This window comes from Nicotiana sylvestris, chromosome 11, assembly GCF_000393655.2.
Source record: "Nicotiana sylvestris chromosome 11, ASM39365v2, whole genome shotgun sequence".
In the NCBI taxonomy this organism is placed as follows: domain Eukaryota; kingdom Viridiplantae; phylum Streptophyta; class Magnoliopsida; order Solanales; family Solanaceae; genus Nicotiana; species Nicotiana sylvestris.
In genome coordinates this window covers 81808618-81830851 of record NC_091067.1, presented here as the reverse complement: position 1 = coordinate 81830851, position 22234 = coordinate 81808618, and the positions used below count along the sequence as shown (strand labels likewise).

At 38.2% G+C, this 22234-nt stretch overlaps 1 protein-coding gene across 1 annotated transcript; it reads left to right on the top strand.

The window, feature by feature from the left end:
• Positions 1 to 10514: 10514 nt before the first annotated feature.
• Positions 10515 to 19691, top strand: LOC104215434 (membrane-bound O-acyltransferase gup1). Its single transcript, XM_009765247.2, has 19 exons — positions 10515 to 10814; positions 10907 to 10962; positions 11701 to 11879; positions 11966 to 12014; positions 12292 to 12392; positions 12503 to 12567; positions 13491 to 13561; positions 13948 to 14007; positions 14085 to 14198; positions 14612 to 14736; positions 14821 to 14872; positions 15933 to 15995; positions 16146 to 16255; positions 16340 to 16432; positions 16520 to 16601; positions 16721 to 16798; positions 18832 to 18907; positions 18989 to 19038; positions 19117 to 19691. The coding sequence occupies exons 1-19, from the start codon at positions 10715 to 10717 to the stop codon at positions 19162 to 19164; spliced, it is 1572 nt and encodes a 523-aa protein (XP_009763549.1). The 5' UTR covers positions 10515 to 10714; the 3' UTR covers positions 19165 to 19691.
• The last annotated feature ends 2543 nt before the right edge of the window (positions 19692 to 22234 follow it).

Below are 22234 nucleotides of genomic sequence, written 5' to 3'. Positions count from 1 at the left end.
AGATAAACAAAAACCATAAATACAGGAAAAGAAAAAGGAAAAATACCTCAAACCTTCAGAACTTATACGGACATGGGCTCAAACTAGGATTCGAACATTTTTGAGGTTGAACATACTTTATTCGAAGTATTCTCAATTGAGAATACCTCGATTAAAGTCTCTTAGACCCCAATCTCTCATTTAATTTGGACAAATTCCACGATTTGGATTTTTAGGGTTCCTGATTCGTTGATCTAAAATTCGAGCATTTCTAGACATATTCGAGCCAAACCAACGGTGTTTTAGGCATGAGGGAGGTCAGGTGAATAACTGGTGTGAGTTTGGGGTAGGTTGGGGTAGGGTTAGGTTTTACTCGAATCTTCGATTGAAGATTCGAGGAGTTTCAGCCTGATTCGAGCAAAATGGTTAAAGGATTCATGGAGAGGGAGGTTAGGTGCTCTAGTGGTGTGAATTTCAGGGCCACCGGAGCCGGCGCCGCCGGGTTTACGGCGAGGGAACGGGGTGGCGGCTATTAGGGTTCCTCGTCTCTGAAAGAGACGAGGTTTGATGAGAAATGAGAGGAGGGAGGTCTGGTTTGGGGGGGCGGGGTTAGTTTGAACCCTTTATATATGCCTGTGAGGGTTGGATCCAGACCGTTCGATCTGATGAGATCAATGGTCTGGATTTAACTAGTAAGTGGAGCGACGTCGTTTTGTTTATCCTCAAGACCGGATCAATTTTGGACGGACACGGGTCGGGTGTGGAAGAATTGATCTGGAGCGTTGATCAAGTGAAATCAACAAACCAGATTTGAGCATGATGAAACGACGTCGTTTAATTTTGCTACAGGTGGACTGGATTTGGCCGGGTATAGAGAAAGTTTTGGGCCTGATTTTTTAAAATTTCTTGGCCCAGATCCGTTTTGCCTATTTTTCAACCCTTTTCATTTTCTATTTTTTTCAAATTTTACACAATTCTTAATTAAATTGTAAAATCAATTAACATTTTGACATACAAATTAAAACAAGTAGTTAAAAATCACAATCACTCAAAGGCATACTTAAATGACAAAAAATTATAACAATTATATATTTTTTGTGATTTTCCTTCTTTCAAAACCAAACTATGGTTTATAATTTCCTAAATATTATTTTTTATTATTATCCTTTTATACAAACCAATGATTAATTAATTCTAAAAAATACAATATTAATTCCGGAATGCATACGCATCTACATTACCATTTTTTTTTTTTTTCCTTAATTAGAATAAAAATGAACATGCACAGACGAAATGCCACGAAAATTCAAAGACTGCACACAAAGAAAGAAAGAAAGAAAAAATTATTTGTGATTTCTTTTGGAGTAGTTCTTGTGAGGCAAAAATCACGTGCTCACAACAAGATTTCATTAGGCTGCTACTTTTTTGATGTATTGTATTTTTTCTTGTTGTTAATATCTAGGACATTTACAATCATCTGCATTATAGTAAAGTTTGCATGCGTGAAGCAGTGAGAGATTTATCTTGGTTTCTTCTTCACTCAATTTAACTTTAAGCTTATGGTTCATGGCATGATAACAATCAGTGTTGTTAAAAATGCTGCTAACAATCCCATTGGGCTATTATGAGCTATATTGTCAATTCCTTTGTTGCACAGGTGTTGATTAGATATTTTAAATGTAGTTGTATGATGCGTACCAGATTTGGTCAACCTAAACTACACCTTTGACCAAGAAGTTTAGGTTGATTGGGTATTTGGTTTTGATTTGGGATTATGTCATATATTTATATATATTCACATAAAGTACTAGAACATTTTGCTATCATATGAGATAACTTATGAATAAAATATTAAGTTAGAATTTTGTTATAATATCCTTAATGTAATAAGTTAAAGTAGTTGTCAAAATATACTTTTATATGTTGTAGTAAACATATAATGGTTGTATCATAATATTGTGCTCTACTCCTATCTGTATCCCCGAATCCTAAGCTTTAGGTAATAACAAATTCGACTTCTAAATCTGCAACTTTGTCTGGTGCCCACAACCATACCTGAGGAACATAGTTTATGGGTGGGTTTGCTAATCATATCCAATGTTTGGTATATTGGATTTATCAAAAGTAGATCAAGGACATTGAATATGGGAGAAGAGAAGAACAAATCATATTCTGGTGGTGAGGGGTTTCCAGGTATTTTTTTTTATGTGTGTGTGGGGGGTGTTGTCACTTAACCACAATGGCTAGCGAAGTGGTGGGTTGCCGGAGAATACCACAGTGGCAGTAGTGGGGATTAGCAGTCTGAAAGACATTGATTCTGATCATTTGGTACCATGAATGCAACATCGCGAACCTTCCGATCCGCATAACTCTTCTATCTGGACTGGGTTATGCGAAGTCGATCCTGAGTCACCTTAATCTTTTCCAAAGAAACCTGAATCAAGTTTGTACCCAATAGTCTAGCCTCGCCCGGCTAGAACCAACCCACTGGAGATCGACACCGCCTATCATACAGAGCCTCATCCGGTGCCATCTGAATGCTCGACTGATAACTGTTATTGTAGGCAAACTCCGCAAGTGGCAAGAACTGATCCCTATAATCCCCAAACTCCATCACAAATGCACGGAATATATCTTCCAGTATCTGAATAGTGCTCTTGGACTGTCCGTCCCTATGAGGGTGAAATGATATGCTTAACTCAACCCGAGTACCTAACTCATGCTTTACGGCCCTCCGGTACCGCAATGTAAATTGTGTACGCTGGTCAGAGATGATAGATACCGACACGCCATGAAGCTTGACAATCTCGCAGATATACACTCGAGCCAACTACTCGGAAGAGTAAGTAGTCATCACAGAAATGAAATGAGCTGACTTGGTCAACCAATCCACAATCACCCAAACTGTATCAAACTTCCTCTAAGTCCGTGGGAGCCCAACAACAAAATCCATAGTGAACAGCTCCCATTTCCACTCCAGAATCTCTACCTTCTGAAGCAATCCACCTGGCCGTTGATGCTCATACTTCACCTGCTATCAATTTAGACACAGAGCTACATATTCAACTATGTCCTTCTTCATTCTCTTCCACCAATAATGCTACCTCAAGTCTCGATACATCTTCGCGGCACCCAGATGAATTGAGTACCGCGAGCTGTGAGCCTCCTAGAGAATCAACTCACGCAAATCATCTACGTTGGCACACATAGCATGCCATGCATCCTCAATGCACTATCATCTCTAATAGTGACCTCCTTAGCATTACTGTGTTGAACTGTGTCCTTAAGGACAAGCAAATGGGGTTCATCATGCTAAGCTCCCTGATACGATCAAAACTGAGAGATCACACAAGCCAAAACTCGACTCGGCTCAGAAATATCCAATCTAACAAACTGGTTGGCCAAGGTCTAAGAATCCAATGTCAATGGCCTCTATACTGTTGGTAGATATGCTAAGCTCCCCAAACTCTCCACCTACGACTCAAGGCATCGGCTACCACATTAGCTTTCACGGGATGGTATAGAATAGTGATATCATAGTCCTTAAGCAGCTCTAACCGCCTCTACTGACGCAAGTTAAGGTCCTTTTGTTTGAATAAATGCTGCAAACTCCGATGAACGGTGTAGATCTCACAAGGGATACCGTACAAATAGTGCCACCAAATCTTCAAGGCATGAACAATTGCTGCTAACTCAAGGTCGTGGAAAGGATAGTTCTTCTCGTATACCTTCAGCTGTCTAGATGCGTAGGCAATAACCCGACCATCCTACATCAACACCGCGCCGAGGCCAATCTGCGGCACATCACAATATACAGTATAAGACCCCGAATCTGTAGGCAATACTAATACTGGGGCTACAGTCAAAGCTATCTTGAGCTTTTGAAAGCTCTCCTCACACTCATTTGTCCACCTGAACAGAGCACCCTTCTGGGTCAGCCTGGTCATAGGTGCTATAATAGATGAGAAACCCTCTACAAATCGGCGATAATACCCCGCTAAACCAGAAAACTCCGGATCTGCGTAGCTGAGGACGGTCTCGGCCAACTCTGCACTGCTTCTACCTTCTTCGGATCCACCTTGATCCCTTTACTCGACACTACGTGACCCAAAAATGCCACTGAATCTAGCCAGAACTTATACTTTGAGAATTTTGCATAAAACTTCTTTTCTTTCAAGGTCTGAAGCACAGTCCTCAGGTTTGCTCATGATCCTCCCGAATCCAGAAGTACACCAGAATGTCGTCAATAAACACAATGATGAATGAGTCAAGATAGGGTTGGAATACATTGTGCATCAAATACATGAATGTTGCTGGGGCGTTGGTCAGCCCAAATGACATCATAAGGAACTCGTAGTGACCATACCGAGTCCTGAAAGCAGTCTTCAGGATATCTGGCTCCCGAATCTTCAACTGATGATAGCCTGAACGCAAGTCGATCTTGGAAAATACTCTGTCACCCTGTAACTGATCAAATAGGTTATCAATACGAGGCAATGGATAGATGTTCTTCACTGTAACTTTGTTCCACTGACGATAATCAATGCACATACGCATAAAACCATCCTTCTTCACAAACAAGACTGGGTCACCCCAAGGTGACACACTAGGCTGGATGAAACCCTTATCAAGCAATTCCTGTAACTGTTCATTCAACTCCTTCAACTCAGGATGAGCCATACAATATGGAGGAATAGAGATGGGATGAGTGCCCCGCAACAAATCAATATCAAAGTTAATATCCTCGTCGGGCGGTATGCCTAGAAAATCAGCTGGAAATACATCGGGATAATCTTTCACTGCTGGAACTGACTCAACTGTAGGGGTACTAATACTGACATCTCTCACATAAGCTAGATATGCATCACACCCCTTCTCAGCCATTCGCTGAGCTTTAAAAAATGAATAACTCTGCTGTGAGTATAATCTAAGGTACCTCTCCACTCTAACCGCGGTAATCTTGGCACAACCAGCGTCACGGTCTTGGTGTGACAATCAAGAATAACATAATGGGCGGCAACCAGTCCATGCCCAAAATAATATCAAAGTCTACCACACTGAGTAATAATAAATCGTTTCTAGTCTCAAAACTACTAATAACAACCAAATACGACCGATACACACGGTCAACGAGAATAGAATCTATCACAGGTGTAGACACATAAACATGAGAACACAAAAAATCATGGGGTACGCCCTAATACGGAGCAAAATAAGATGACACATAGGAATAAGTGAGGCCTGGATCAAATAAGACTGACGCATCTCTATGACAGACCGGAACAATGACTATAATGACAGAGTCGGATGCAACTGCCTCTGTACGAGCAGGAAAGGCATAATATCTGGCCTGGCCTCCACCTCTAGGGCGACCTCTACCTGTCCGACCTCCACCTCGAGCTGGCTGAGCAGGTGGAGTGTTAGCTGGTGTTGTAATCATAGCTCAGGGACCCGGTGGAGCACGCGGTGCCTGAGTAATATGTGGAGGTGCACCCTTCCTAAGTCTGGGGCAATCCCTCACCATATGGCAAGTGTCGCCACACTCAAAATAAGCTCTCAGAAGGCGTGGTTGCTGCGGCTGGCTTGGGCCAGGTCGGTTGGACTAACCGCTGAATGCACCCGTGCATGAGATGTACTAGACAATGGCGGTGCATAATAAGGATCCTAGAGCATACGAGTGGTCGGAATACCACTGGCGGCTGGAAGTGCTAAATGAATTGAGCGACTCACATAGCCCCTATCATGACGAGCTATTGCTGGGGCACGAGTACCGCTATAAGTGCCAGACTCTCGACACCTCTTGGCCTCTCTCTTATCCCTCTCCCGAATCAGCATACCCTCTAATCTCCTAGAAATCCCCACTACCTGCTGGTATGCGATGTCCATTTCCAACTCTTGGGCCATGCTAAATCTGATATTGGGGTTGAGCCCCTCGAAAAATCGACGGACTCTCTCTCGAATTGTAGCAACCAAGGCTGGTGCATGTCTAGCCAAATCACTGAAGCGAACCACATACTCTGACACAGTCACAGAACCCTGGCGTAACTGCTCAAACTCTATGCGCCATGCATCTCTGAGACTCGGGGGAGCATACTCCTTTAAGAACATATCCGAGAACTGAGTCTATGTGAGTGAAGCTGCCTCAGCCGGACTACCCAACTCATATGCGTGTCACCATTGATAGGCCGCTTCTCTAAGCTGGAAGGTAGTGGAAAAAACCCCACTCGACTCCTCTACGCCCATAGTACAGAGGATATGGTGGCACTTCTCAAGAAAACAGGGCATCCTCTCACGACATGCTACTGAAAGTAGGAGGGTGATACTTCTTGTATCTCTCGAGCCTGAGCTGCTCATCCTCAGAAACTACTACCCTACCCTCAGGCCGAATTGGGGCTACCGGCTGCATTGGTATGACCTTTGAACCTGATCGACCTAAACTCGCTGCTCTGGGGTGCGAGCGGCAGGAGTCTGTACTCCTCACCCGACCTAAGATGTAGCAGGAGCAAGTGGAATCAACCCTGCTTGAGCTAGAGTACCGAACATGCTCAGAAATTGTGCAAGGGTCTCTTGAAGAGCTAGTGCAGTAGCAGGCGTCTTAGATGCATGTGGCCCAACTAGAGCTACTGTTGGCTCCTTTGTAGCAGCTCGTACGGGTGATCTGGCTGCACCAAGTGGACGTCCTCGGCCTTTACCCCAACCTCTGCCTCTCGTGGCTCCAGTAGGGGGTGCAGGTGCATGGTCATTTGATCTGGCTGTACGTGTCCTCACCACATGTGCAAAAATAGAAGACAAAAGTTTAGAACTCCGAAGTCAATAATTTCGCACGATAAGGAATCAAAGAAGTGAAATTTTTCTAACAGTTCCATAGCCTCGCGAAGATAAGTATAGACATTTCCGTACCAATCCGCGAGACTCTACTAAACCTGCGTGTGACTCATATTACCTATGAAACTAGAGCTCTGATACCAACTTGTCACAATCCAAATCTCCCCCCGTAAGATGTCGTGACGGCACCTACTCTCTAAGACTAGGTAAGCCTAATAGTTGCAGAAAAACAAACAACAACAGAAATAACTACTAAGTCTTAACAATAACAACATATATATATATATATATATATAAAGCTGAAAAAACTGCCGCTCGACATATACAAGTAAAACCAATAATTTTGAGTACAAACAACTCCCCAGAGACCCGCTAGTCACAAGTCACAAGCTCTAAGAATTTGTTCTAAATGTCTCTATACATTAGTAACTAGGAAAAATAAAGGAGGAACAACATAAGAGGATAGAGGGGGACTCCGAGGTCTGTGGACGCTGGCAGATATACCTTGAAGTCTCCGAAGCAGCAGCAAGTACTCTCAGCTAATAACTGGAACTGGTAGGAGGTACTTAAGTCTGCACACAAAACATGTGCAGAAGAGTAGCATGAGTACACCACAACGATAGCCAGTAAATGCCAAGCCTAACCTCGGTAGAGTAGTGACGAGGTCAGGTCAAGACCCTACTGGTATATAATAATTTAAGGCAAAAGATATAGTAATATGATGAAAAGTCTGAGAACCTAACAAAGAGAATTTACAGAAAGGTAACAATACAACACGTAGGGGTAAACAGCAGGGGCACTCCCGAGATACCGTCTCATAGTCCCAAAAGTAAATACTCAACAGGGGATTTCCCGAGGTACCCCTCGTAGTCCCACAAGTAAATATGCAACGGGGGATCTCCCAAGGTACCGCCTCGTAGTCCCAAAAGTAAATATGTAGTGAGGGATCTCCCGAGGTACCGCGACCGCCTCGTAGTCCCAAAAGTAAATATGCAGCGAGGGATCTCCCGAGGTACCGCCTCGTAGTCCTAAAAGTAAACACACAGCTCGAAACTGAGGGAAATAACAATTAACAGCAAGAAATCTTACAGTTTAGACTAAATACAATCAAGGAAAAAAAATAGAAATTCAACTAAGCATGCTGCATAGACTTCAAATAAGCAATTAAGACACATATACATGCGATATTAGATTAAACATGATAACTACACATGTTGATATAACTTATTTAAGATGTAACATGTTACTGCTCAGTAAAAACTGAATTTTACAATAATTAGCTCGTGTACGTACTCGTCACCTCGTGTATGCGGCACTCACATATCACATAATTATCACAACAGTAACAAATCCTAAAGGGATTTCCCCCATACAAGGTCAGACAAGCCACTTACTTCAAACCAAGCTCAATTAGTCAATAAGAATGCCCTTTCCTTGACTTTCCGACTCCGAATGGCCCAAATCTAGCCAAAAAAAATTACATATTGTAAATATAACTATAAGAAACCAATCTACTTAATGAAATCAAGAATTTAACAAAAATTCGAAAATCGCCCTAAAAGGTCGACCCGGGCCCATGTCTCGAAATCGGGTAAAAGTCACAAAATACGAACACTCAATCAACCATGAGTCCACTCGTATCAAAATTACTCAAATCTGATACCAAAACCTCAATCAAAACCCCAAAGTTCAGTTGAAGAACTTTCCAACCTTTTTCTCAATTCTCAACCCAAATCCTTAATTAAATGATAAAATTAACGATGGATTAGTGGATATTAATAAAAAATAATTGTAGAATTCTTACCCAAATGTTTTATCTGAAAATCCCTCAAAACCTTGCCTAAATCCAAGCTCTCTATCTCAAGTTATGAAGAAAATAGCAAACCCTCAATTTTGAAATGTTTATATTTGCCCAGGTGAATCCTTCTTCGCAAACGCGGAAACATCCTCGCATTCGCAAAGCATAAAATGCTTCAGTCCAAAAAAACCTTCTTTACGAATGCGAGGTCCCACTTGCGAACGCGAGGTCCCACTCGCGAACGCGAAGCTTCCACTGCCTGCCCCTTTGCAAACACGTTCACCTCTACGCGTTCGTGTAGGCGAAATGCCTGGTGACTCATCTGACCGTTCCTCTACGCGAACGCGACGACCCAATCGCGAACGCGTAGGCCTAATACCTTAGTGCTTCGCGAACGCGGGACATACATCGCAAACGCGAAGGCTAAATTCCAGTAGCACTCTAATCCTCTGTGCGGACGCGTAGAAGGAAACCAGACACCAGCAAAATCTGATGCTTCAGCTATAACACTAAGTCCAATTTGATCCGGTAACCACCCGAAATATCCGAGGCCCCCGGGACCTCAACCAAATATACCAACAAGTCCTAAAACATCATACGAACTTAGTCGAGCCTTCAAATCACATCAAACAACGTTAAAAACATGAATCGCACCCCAATTCAAGTTTAATGAACTTTGAAACTTCAAACTTTTATAACCGATGCCGAAACCTATCAAATTACGTCCGGTTGACCTCAAAATTTTCATACAAATCATAATTGACATTACAGACCTACTCCAACTTCCGGAATCAGAATCCAACCCCGATATCAAAAAATCCACTCCCAGTCAAACTTCCAAAAAAATCCAACTTTCGCCATTTCAAGCCTAATTCAACCGCGGGCCTCCAAATCACAATTCGGACACGTACCAAGTCCAAAATTACCCAACGGAGCTAACGGAACCGACGAAACTCCATTCCGGAGTCTTCTTCCTGCAGTTCCAACTACGATCAAATTTCTAGAACTTAATCTTCCATTTTAGGGACTAAGTATTCCAATTCACTCCGAAACCAAAAACAAAACCTTCCAGCAAGTTACATAAGCATAAAATGATACAAGGGAAGCAGTAAATAGGGGATCGGGGCTATTACTTTCATAACGACCAGTCGGGTCGTTACAAAGTCACTATACGACAACCCACATTGTTCATCCTAAAAAATTTATACTTTATTCTCTTATGTTCAATCAAACTTCTCGATAACATCCTTGATAACAAGATTTCACTATAACGGTTTTCATTTGGAGCTAATTTTTCATGTCGTGCTATAATATACATTTTATAATAACACTTTGCTATAACGGCTAACAAAAATATCTAGACAATTATTTTTATTAATATTATTTTATAAAATTATGTACTACATAACTCGACATATACGTGCCATGCATGTGCCGAGTAACTAGTCTTAATAAAAACAAATGAGGCCTTATTGTCCTTGTAAAACTCAACATACAGTGCATATAACCTAATGGCAGTACTAATTCTAATAAAACTAACCTCGGTTACTATGACTATAGAACAAAAGAATACAAAAGAGAAGGTACATAACTACAAATTATGATCTAACGAAGATTAGGGACTTCTTGTGGCATTTGGCCAAATCGAGGTCAAATTTTGAGAAACTATTTTCGATATAGTGGGTGTACACCCAAAATCTGGTAAATTTAACTCTGAAAGTTAAAATTAGACTATTAAAATAAAAAATTATGATGGCTTAATTAATCTAACTTCTAGGAGCAAGTATGAAGCAACTAATAAAGTTTACCAATGAGTTAGTACTTTATAATTTATCTTATGTTTATTTTCTTATGTTATTCTAGTACTAGTATATCTGAAATGTTCTTTCGACAAATGTCCCGCATAGAAGTGTTTTTGACCCGCTAAAAGAAAAGCCCCCAAAACAATTGCTTCCGGGCTTAACCCCACAGTATCAGTACTCATTTGATTTGAATTTTAAAGTATTTGGTGAAATGCCTGAATGATTCTTGCTCTAAACCCAGTAGATTCTTTCCCATTTTCTTCACCATTGAGTTACAGGAGTAGGCATAGTTGATTGAGGCTATTCAGCCATGACAAGCTCTTGGCAGAGGAAGGAGCTTCCTTTTCTCATTCTCTATGCCGTTGGGTTTTACTTTATCATCATTCGCCGTTCTCTCCAAATTTCTCATGGTATTCTCTCATTTCCCCCCATGTCTCTGTGTATTGAATGGACAAATAAATTATTCCTAATCCATCTTTTATTTGGTTAATTGAATCTGCAGATCATTACACCAAACTTTATGGGCTTCGACCTGGCTGGATCTCTGATCGACTCAATGTATGCTAATTTTGTTTTTTTTAACCATTTTCGAATTCTCCTTATGTAGGTTGCTATAGCTACTGGGTTTTTGTTATAGTAATCCCTCTGTCCTAATTTTTGTGGCATAATTACTACTTTAGGAGTCAACTGGCTTCTTCTTTGACCACTAGAGTCCTTCATATATTTTATACCAGAGAAAATTGTGATTTTTAGTGGTACTTTTTTTGACGTAGTTTCCAAATAATGTGTTTGGTTGGTGGAAAATATTTTCTCAGAAGGAAAAACATTTTCCACAAAAAGGGAAAAATTACTTCCTTCACTTATGAAGTAATTTCCTATACAAATATCCTTATTCTTACTGTAACTTACTTGAATTAATACTTAGAATTTGTTCTCAACCTTTAATAGTCAACTATCACCGACCCAACTTGTTTGAGACTGAGGCATAGTTTTTGTTGTAGTATTGTCAAATTATTTTTCCGTAGTTGATCCAAAAAATGATTTTCCAAGGTTGAACATTTTCTATAGAAAATATTTTTCATGGATAACATTTTCTCCATACCATGTATGAAAATTTTATTTCAAGAATTAAGGTGTGATTTTTGAATTATCATATTAAATTAGATGCATCGACTCTGATACGCACCCCGATACTATTTTTCAGACAGAGGGAGTAGTCATTTTTGTATCAATTGTGCATCTAGTAACATTTTAGATATTTTTCATCTTCTTTGTTAAGTTTTGGTCTATTGTTAGGATGTATCGGATGCTCAGTGGAGAAATTTTCGGGGCAACTTGCCGATTCTTACCTTGGTTTTCGGAATCTTCGCTCTAGTGGCTACTGTATCTAGATCATATGGCCTAAAAGCAAAGGGAATGTCAATCGTTTGGCTTTTGCTGTCTATGGCTTATTTGTCATATCTCCATGGAGCTTGGTGTGTTTTCTATTTTAAAATTCAAAAGTAATATTTTTCCATTGTGGGTCTCGGAATTCCTTTGTGACGTTCTGTTTTTGCTGCAGCATTGTATACATCTTGTCAATTGCTTCAGCTAATTATCTTCTAGTTAAGGTTTGTATTGTGGAATTTTAGTTTCATATTCTATTGTTGATATAGAGAATATAAGATATTCAAATCTGCTAGCTTTCCTTTGGAGATTTAATTTTTAGCTGTGTTGCAGATATTTTGCATCTTTCTGCAAGAGCTACAACTAGATTATTTTCATTCCATAGTGCTGGATGTGGAGGATTTTCATAACTAAAATATCTTTATTGTTAAAGTTGCGGAAAATAGTCCCACATGACAAAAGAAGTTATTCTGTTTTATTTACTATACCTTGTATCTGCAGGTATGCGGAAGGACCAAATATGTCTTCCTGTTGTGGATATTTAATCTTACATTTCTAATATGTAACCGTGTTTATGGAGGATATCCATTTTCCCTCTTTGGGTATGTTGTCTTTGGTCAATCACAAGCTGCATTTTACTATGATGTGATTTATCTGAGTCCAGAAATTATGTTATTTTAATACTTCCGATGATCTTGTGTCTATGTTGTAGGCCAAAGTGGGCCTACTTGGACAATTATCGAGGCACATTTAGGTGGCATATATGCTTTAACTTTGGTATATACTCTCTATCTGTCTAATTTTAAGTTGCATGCATGTTTTATTTCCGTCACTTATCACCTCATCCGTTCTCTCAAATAACTAGCCCTTCTTGGTTGATCTAAAAATGAGTCTTCTTTCTGGGGACAAAAGTCTTGTTGTGGTACTTTTGGGATATCAAATAAAGATTCTATGCTGTTTGACATTTTTTCAGTATGATGCCGTAAAGATAAGATTGAAACATATTTTATTCCAAAAATAATCTTTATTTTAGTCCCCTGAAGGGAACAATTTCATTAAAGGGGTAAAATCTCTCTATATTAGGACCCACTTCCATTTAAATATGATAAAGCTCAACTGTTCCCCTATACTCATGCCCAATCTATTTAGTTGATTTATTACAGGTGACGCATAAGGAGACACATTGAAGATCTTGAAACATAAAGAAGTAAAAACATAGTTAATGGTGGTCGGTGGATAAGACAATCCTTGGCAATTGTTGTAATAGGAACACACTTGATGACCTTTATAGTGTCCTTGCTTACAAGGTTTCCTGAGTGCAACTTTGTGTCACATATGCATAATAGCTGACAAAGTGAAAAGTTTGTTGCTTTATGAGAAGTTAGGATTCATGCCTATTATTTCTTAAGGAAAACTCCAAGTTGTGCTCTATAATTTAAAAATATAAGGTACTTTACCTGCTCGCAATATGTTTGTATCAAGATCTCATTTTACCGGGGAAAAAAGATTTGGTTTTATTTATCTTTCTGCCTAGCGCAAAGGTGCTATGTAACATGCCTTTTTAGAACTGCAAATGTACCAAGAAAGAAAGTGAAGGTCCTGTAGCGTTTAACTAATAATTCCCTGTTATACTTTGCTGTCAACATGGATAGAAGCATCTTCGCTGGTTATCTGAAGTTTTAAGTGTATCTATTTTGCAGTTGTCCTGCGAATGATTAGCTTTGGGTACGACTACCATTGGGCAGGTCATGATAATCGCTTTGACCAAGAGGTATGTTGATGGTAAGGTGTCCATTCGAAAGTGCTGTCAATTATGTACATCCTTGTTGCCATCGTAGATTCTTTCCTTTAGTACTGCATCATGAATACTATTTACTTGAGAGATCTCCTTTATCTCACAGCATAATATCTTTGCATGAACATGCGTGTTAAGAGAAAGTTGCCATGTGCTGCTGATAGATGGTCTCCATTTACTTAGTTCTCTCAATAGGGTAGATACCACTTCAAGCATCAATTTCCTGTATGAGCTCATTGATTGGATATTGGAATCTTATCTTCATTGTTTTTTCCTATATATAGTGGTTAACAGTTGATAAATGCAATCACATAAAATGAAGCCTTTATCTGTTCTGATATTAGTAGTTACGGTGATTACAGAAGCATGTTCAGCGTTGCAATAATTGCTCATCAGGAAAAACATGCTACCAGCTATTACAGGTTAGCCGGTAATTCAATTGCTAGATTCTAAATGTATCTAGCTCTCTACGTGTCTGAACCATCTCCCCCCTTTGCAGGGAAGGAGTCTCAAAAGCGACACATTCTCCTTAACTATATACTTGTGTTACCTGATTTATGCACCTCTTTATATTGCTGGACCAATTATTAGTTTCAACGCATTTGCTTCACAGGTAGAGATGATTTTGCTTTTACATCCTTTTTCTTCTTTTATGTCCTTATATTTGTGCAGAAGATACTGTCATAGCGTAGAAAATATGAACATACATGCTGTTGAATAACTGTACTTGTGTCAGTCCCCTCCATTTAAAAATCAGTAATTTTCTTTCTGGAGTGCCATGTGCCAGAAGGAATGACAGGTTGTTAAGAACCATTCCTTCGGCGAGATCACAATTATTCTTGTGTGGTACATCTTGAATCTGTTCTTATTTTTGCTGTGTACTTCTCTTCGGTATAGCTGATTGTCCCAGTACGAGTTTGAGCAATGAATTTGACCACTTTTGTTTTCCTTTACTTTAACCAAGAATCTTGTGAACTGCATGACCTTCATCAATCTCATTGTTTATTGATGTTACTGTCATTGCAGTTGGATGCTCCTCAGAAAACATACTCAGTACAAGATGTAGTGTGGTATGGACTACGCTGGATTTTTAGCTTGATGCTAATGGAGACAATGACACATTTCTTTTATTACAATGCTTTCGCCATCAAGTGAGTATCTTATGGTGTTCAAATAACCCCAATTTCTTTGAACTCCTATCTGGCCTTGTGATTGAATCTTGTGCAAACTTGCAGTGTAACATGGAAATACTTATCTCCATTGGACATCTTCGTCATTGGGTATGGAGTAAGTGCTGGAACATATAATGCTAGTGCCACTTAACTCATAGAGTTCCCTAGTAAACATAATTCTATGTGTTTCTCAAAAATGAATAATTGAAAACAGCAGCTTGCAGTTATTGGTCGTAAATCCTTTGAACAGCTTGATCTAGGTCAGAGTAAATGCTGGTGTTTAAATTTAGAGCTACTTAGGTCATAGGTGTTAGTGCTGTTCTGTGTGTTTTTATAAGCAAAATACATGAAATTTTTTCTTGAAAGGTAAAAATTGTGAAGGAACAGATGAATCTCAAAGCAAGCAAGATCTGTGCTTTTTCACTCCCCTAGTTCCATTTTTAAATGTTTTGGCTTTATTGAGTTTTGCTGCACATGTCTTTGATTTATCCAGTTTTGCCACATGGAATATTTTTCCTTAACGATGCACAACTCCAAGAGTCTAACTGGAATGTGGACTGTTGTTCTTTAACCATTTAAAGACTTAAAAAGTATCACTTATTCTAGATCCTTCAGATACTTTGAGGCTTTGTCTTTAGATCCCTGCAGATGCACACTCACCACCATTCTTCAAGTGTGATATTCTATTTCTCTAATTCAATGCTGAGGTGGTGAAATGTTTGTACATTTGTATGCTACCTATTTTCTTTCTACAGAGCTGCTCAACTAGAAAATTCAGACCTATTTTATTTATACAGTTATATAAAAATGCAACACCTCTGAGGTGCTCTATGTAGTGAGGTTCAATCCTTTCATTCGCCTTTAAACTCCCCAAGCGTGGAAGGGAAAGGCCCTTGCACATAGTACCTTATGGTTCAACATCTAAAGGAGAATTTTATAAGCAAGTCAAACGAAAGAACACCAACTATCATCAACAAGGAATTGCTGTTAAATCTGATTCTTTTCCCTCCACGGTTTCTTGTATTTCCCTCATTCTTATATTTACTTAAAATGTTTATTCTCTCAAGCATCCTTTTTGGTATTTGTTATTGAAGTGCCAATGGTCTTTCCGACTATCTCTTGGGTTGCTGGTTAATAGGATGTACCAGTACTAATCTCTACGATAAAAAGAGCAGGTATTGAATTTCATGTGGCTCAAGTTTTTTCTGCTTTGGCGCTACTTCAGATTCTGGTCACTGGTAAATTTTGCAGTCATGCTTCTTTTGCCTTTCTACTCGTTCCTAAGCTGTAGCTCCTTATGCTTCTGCTTTTTGGGGACGTTTGGTCTCCACAGCATGTTAATCGTATATCTGAGGAGAAGCCTCTTTTCTACCATAATATTTGTCCAGGTCAATGGCATTGAGGCTCCTGAGAATATGCCAAGGTGTTTAAATAATTGCTACAACTTGGAAAGTTTTTGGAAAAACTGGCATGCCTCCTTTAACAAATGGCTTGTTAGGTACTGTTCTCAATCTTTTGACTTGCTTTATCTGAGCATCTGTCTCGCACTGACACTAAGATTTGGTATGATGTGTCTACTCAGATATATGTATATTCCTCTTGGAGGTACTCAGAGAAAACTGCTAAATGTGTGGGTCATCTTCACGTTTGTTGCTATATGGCATGATCTGGAGTGGTACTGTTTCCGCAATCATCAACTCCACTTTGTATTATTGTACTCGGCTTAGACTTCACCTGACAACTTGTTTGCAATTGGCTTCAGGAAGCTTCTTTCTTGGGCATGGTTGACATGCATCTTCTTTGTACCAGAAATGATAGTAAAATCAGCAGCGAATGGTCTCAAGGTTATGCCATTTAATGCTTACTTCGTAGTTCTTTTTGTTCTATGCATGCTGGTTTTTATTTTATTTTATGACTGATTATCTTCTTGGTGCCATGTTGCTGAACCTATTGTACGCACCAGGTGGAGAGCTCTTTTGGAAAGTTCCTTTTCCGTGAACTTAGTGCTGTTGCTGGGGCTATCACCATCACCTGTCTCATGGTTTGTCTGCTAAATTATTAGTCAGTCAAAATAGCTTGCTTTTATATTATTTTATTGAGTTAATAACTAAAAAACTCCTTAAACTATCCAGTATCGCAACTTTAATACTTAAATTGTTGGGTGTTGCTGGTACCCCCAGAGCTATAACATTTCCTGTCTAAAATCCCCCTGCTGTGCCAAGTGGCATGGAGAGTGACTTCACTCTCTTTGTAGTGTGTGGAGCTAGAGATTAGGCCAAAAAGAGTATACATGTGGCATTTTTCATTCATTGTTCGAATTAATTATTTTTATCTCTTATTCGGTATTTTTTCTTTTTCTTTCTTATTCAATATTTTTCTTTTTCTTATTCAGTTTCTTCTTCTTCTTCAAATCTTTTGCTAATGACATTAAACTTGTTGATTCCCATAACCTTAAAATAATAGTAACATTCAAAAATAATTAATCTATTTTGAAATCACGACTGCATTTTATCATATAAATAAACTCAGTTAAAAAAGATAATTTCTATTTTTTTTTTATAACCGTGGTATTCGGGCCAGCTTGCTAGCACCGGCGACTAATTCCACAGGATACCTGCCACCTCCCACAAGCAATAGTATCAGTTAACTCTGTCCACCAAGGTTTGGATTGAGGGGAAGAAATCACCTAGTGTTTTTGTCTTCGCTGGGATTTGAACCTGAGACCTAATGGTTCGCACCCACTTCACTAACTGCTAGGCCACACCCTTGGGTGCAGTCATATGGCAGTAATACCAAAAAATTAACAAAAAAGAAGCAAAAATTTGAAAGTTTAAGCATAGAATTTTTTTTCTTATTTTTTCTTTCTTGTTGCCTTATCTAAATTTAGTGATTTTTTTCCTTCTACAGAACCGAATAACTTTTTGTTTATAAAAATAAATCTAGTTGAAAATCCATATTCGTAAAATAACTGTAAAACAAAAAAATAATAATCAATGACAGTAAACCTAATTGCAAATCAGAATAGAATTTAATCAATAATAATAAAGATTGAACATTAAAATGTACTTAAAGTAAATGTTGTTCACGTATGGTTATGTCTTTTTAACTGAGTCTATCATTATTGATATAATTCATTTGTGATTGGCAACTAGGTTTATCATTTTCTTTGATTAAATTATTTTTTGTATTACTATATTTTAAGGTTATGGATTTCAACTAGTTTACTCTTATTAGCAAAAGATGTAAAGTTTTTAGGAAGAAACAAGTAAAAGAGAAAAAGAAGAAGGAAAAAATAATTAATTTTAAAAAATGAATGTAAAATGCGATATGGATGCTCTTTTTGGTCTATTTTCTAGCTTTCACATACTACAAAATGAGTGAAGTCCCTCTCCATGCCACTTGCACTGTAGGTTTTTTTTAGATAAGAACTGTTATAGTTAAGTGTAACAACAACATTCCATAGTTTAAGTATTAAAGGTGCAAAACGTGGATATTTTTTTTTGTGGGGGGGGGGGGGTTGTTTAGGTATTAACTCTATTTTATTTTATGCATTTAAACCGGATTGTGGTATTATTTATCCGACTAAGTATAAGTTAAGCAAGTAGTTCTGAAGCATAAAAAGAATTCCAACTTGAATTATTGTTTCTGCTAAAAAAACTGAAGAACGAAAACTAATGTTGCTCTTTCAGAGTGATAAAGTTGTTCAAATTACAGTACATAAGACTAGAAGTATGAAGAATTTTGGATATTTCTGCATATCAAGATTCAACCATATGACTTAACTTATTGCCGAGTGTCACTAATTATTTTGTGCACTTTATGATCGTAAGATATTGTGCATGATGAGCACTCATCAGCACATGCAAATGCATTGCAACAATGCCACAGTTCGTAGCCACAAGGTGGGATGAGAGAAATTGAACTTCTGATTGACCTTTCCCTAGTGTATGTTTAGAGCGATTAAGCGGACAACTTTTATGTTTCAAAGGTCTTCGTGCTGCATCTTAGTGGATGTTTTGCTACCTAAAGCTGAAATGGTTAGATTTTGTCTTAACCACACTGCTTTGTCATCAGGTGGCCAATCTTGTTGGCTTTGTCATTGGACCGTCCGGAATCAACTGGTTTCTTTCTAGATTTCTTCAGAAAGAAGGTACCGTGTCACATTTTACTTGATGCTTGTCTTTATTAGATTGATGTAGGTGCAGAGATGACAAAATATTCCATGTTTTAGGACTCCCGACACTTGGTGGCATGCTTATTACGTTTTACGTTGGCACTAAGGTAGGACTCTCCAAATGCATCTAATTCACTTTGAACTTCCTCGATGCTTTTTATCATGCTATGAATCTTATAATGCAGCTGATGTTCCATATATCTGAAGCTAAGAAAAATGTCCGTGGTAGATGATACAAAGATTTGTTCCTGTCCGACTGAGCAGAAAAACATGGTGATGAAGTGAGGAAGCTTTCAAGCAATAATTGTATTGTATCACGAGGGGAATTGCTTGGTATGTTTTAGGATTTTTTTTGGGTCTTTGGAGAGCGAGGTGACCTTTTAGCTGGGTATTTCAGTATCCGTCTATTTTAAGTTATATGTTCACCAGATTGGTCAATGTGAGCTCGCCAGGTTGCAGTTTTGTGTGGATAACTCGGGTCTTACCACGGCAAGAATGGGGCTAAGTGGGGTACAAAAATTTTGGAGTTCGCTGCAAGCCTTCATTGGGTGAGCGTGTGCGCAGTTGGTCGTCTTCCAATGATCTATTGTGATATATTTGACAACTCGAGCCAAAGGGTAAAAGACAGAAAATAGCAAGTTATTTCCTTTACAGGCGTTTGTATTGTGGTTCTTGGCTTCTTATCAAATGGGCCATCTCTCGTACGGGTATTCTAAAATTGCTTCAATTCATTTCAAGCTACAGTACAGTTGTCTTTCTCTTAACCTGCTTGTGACCTGAAAGTCCAAACCTTGCTAAAAGGGTTTTAATCATGATTAACAGCAGAACAAATACACTGCAATGAAATATTTCAGCAAATAGACAAAGACACGTAAAATTATAATGCCTGCATCCAAATTGGATACTCATGTTTAAACGCAATGCAAAAGATGTTTCATTGATTTTATCAATCCCATATTATGATTAAAAGCAGAACAAGCTCAAGAAAGTAGAATTTAGTATACTATGTGAGGAGTATCTCTACCTGGTTGGTCTCAATTATTTTGAGACTTATCTGATCTTTTGTTCCTTTTGGTGACAAAGAAGTCAAGTGGCCTTTTCATCACATGCAATATACTTGAGCAAAGTGGAGAAATCCTTACTTTGGATATTTCTCTCTTTTAGGTCTCAAAAGTGAGATCACCTCTAATGGAAATTGTGATGGTTTCCTTTTGATCTATGCATATGCTTTAGTGGAATGAAATGATTGTGTAGTTCCAATGCTTTTCATGAGTGTTACCCTTACATTTCAAAGAGAGATGTTTTCGCATCCTATTTTGTGTGTACAGAAAGTTAACAGCAGATAAATAGAATAAGGAAAAGAAAGAGGCCTTTTAGTATCAGCACAACTATAAGATTTGAAATTTCAGACTGTCGAATTTTCTCTTTCTATTTAGAATAAATTGTCTCTCATTCAACTGAGTCCTCTACAAAGGCTTACGGATTCTCCAGATTATTCAGCCAAATAACAGAGAAACGTAAGTCTAAATTAACAATTACTCTGTCCGGTCCACAATAACTGATCAATTTTTTTTTTGGTCCAAAATAAGTGTCCATTTATATAATCAAGAAAAAATTTAATTTATTTTTCCAAAATTACCCTTATGCACGTATCCCTAAAAAGTCATTTACTCCTCACATTTGAGAAGAGAAGTAAGTGCTACTATAATTATGGTGCAACATTTAATCACACTAACTATTTTCGTCTAGAATTTAGTATTTCCTTAATGGACGTGCCTAAAGGAAATTGGTCACTTATAGTGGACCGGAGGGAGTAGCCTACATCTCTTTGGAATAACTTCTAGTTCAGTGATTTATCTTTTTCCAAAAATGTATTGAGATATAAGTTTTGCCGTTTAATTTTTAGTGCTATGATTTTCTGATGGATGTAAACTTGTGCTATTTAATGTCTTAGGCCTTTTCTGGTGTTTGAATTATTGATCGTTGGGCTCCACGATTCATTAATTCTCACATCAAATACGACTAAGAATTACAAGATTCATAAACTGACAAGCATGATATTATTGGATTTGAGATCGTGTATTCGTGTGCATTTGATTTGCTTGGCGTTTACCTTCTGTTTTTGCTGAGTTGAAAACGATAGTCGTTGATGATTAGGTTCTCAATGACCAGTAAAAGGAAACTTAACCCTGACTGGCCTGAATTGTATTCATTGTGTTTGTTTCATTGACAAAAACATGAGGGAGAAAATCGACTCTAGCACTCAATTGTGTCAACGAGTGAAAATCACAGGGAGACTATGGTTCAAATTTGTGCAAAGACAAAATAAGGCTAGGTGATTATTTTTTATCTGCTTAAGCTTTGGTGGCAGAATTACACTGGTACTTGTGATACTAGTTGATGATTGATGCTCATTGAAATAATCAAACTACGGACAAGCTGGTCGGACACCATCACTATAAATAAAAAATAAAAGTAAAAGAGAAAAATGACATTTAGCTTCAAAATTTGGTCAAAGTTGCTGAAGTTAGAAAACTTTAGTGAATCCCACGTGAGAAGAAATGGCTCAAGTCACAGCTGATAGACTGGAATTCACTAAGCTATGAAATATGAAAAAGCAATACTACGTACTATTTTTTTGTGTGGGGATGCATCCATGTTAGGCATCTTGGCGCATAACATTCTTTTCAACAATACCCTTTTCAGCCATAAATGAATTTAATGGTTTATCCATTGATTGATGGGTCTAAAAAACTGAACATAATCCTCAAAGATTTCATTTGTAGTGTGTAGTTGTTTTCCACCCTTTAACTTTTTCGAGACTCATCTTTCATTGAACCAGAAAAAAGACATCAACTTTTAAGTTGACAACTGATTGTACCTTTATTTAATTTCCTCTGCTGCTTCATCTTTTTTCTCTTGGCTTATGGGTTAAATCTGAAATTGTGACTATCCCAGAATAGAGAATTTGTGTTACTGTCTTACTGACTCTTGTTCTCTTTATTTTGTATTGAGACCAGGTCTCGTGTTTCATGACCAAAAAAGCTATGCACAATAGTCTTGATCCAAAGGAAAAAAAAAGAAAAGAACAAAGCAAAATATTATTTGGAAAAATAATCTAAAAATACAGGTCTAGTTACCTTTTTAACAGTTTTCTGCAGCTATAATTATATTCCCTCAGTTTTATATGTATGGATACAGATTTGGTGGAAACTTGAAAAAAGATTTTTTGAAGTTGCGTTGAAAAATAATTTTTGGAAGTTGATATTATGTTTGGTCATATATTTTATTTGAAAAAAGTTA

Coding starts and splice junctions, on each gene's coding strand:
- LOC104215434 (XM_009765247.2), top strand. CDS start 10,715: ATGACAAGCTCTTGGCAGAGGAAGGAGCTTCCTTTTCTCATTCTCTAT. Junction 14,008..14,084: donor CATGCTACCAGCTATTACAG/GTTAGCCGGTAA, acceptor CCCCCTTTGCAG/GGAAGGAGTCTCAAAAGCGA. Junction 14,199..14,611: donor TCAACGCATTTGCTTCACAG/GTAGAGATGATT, acceptor CTGTCATTGCAG/TTGGATGCTCCTCAGAAAAC.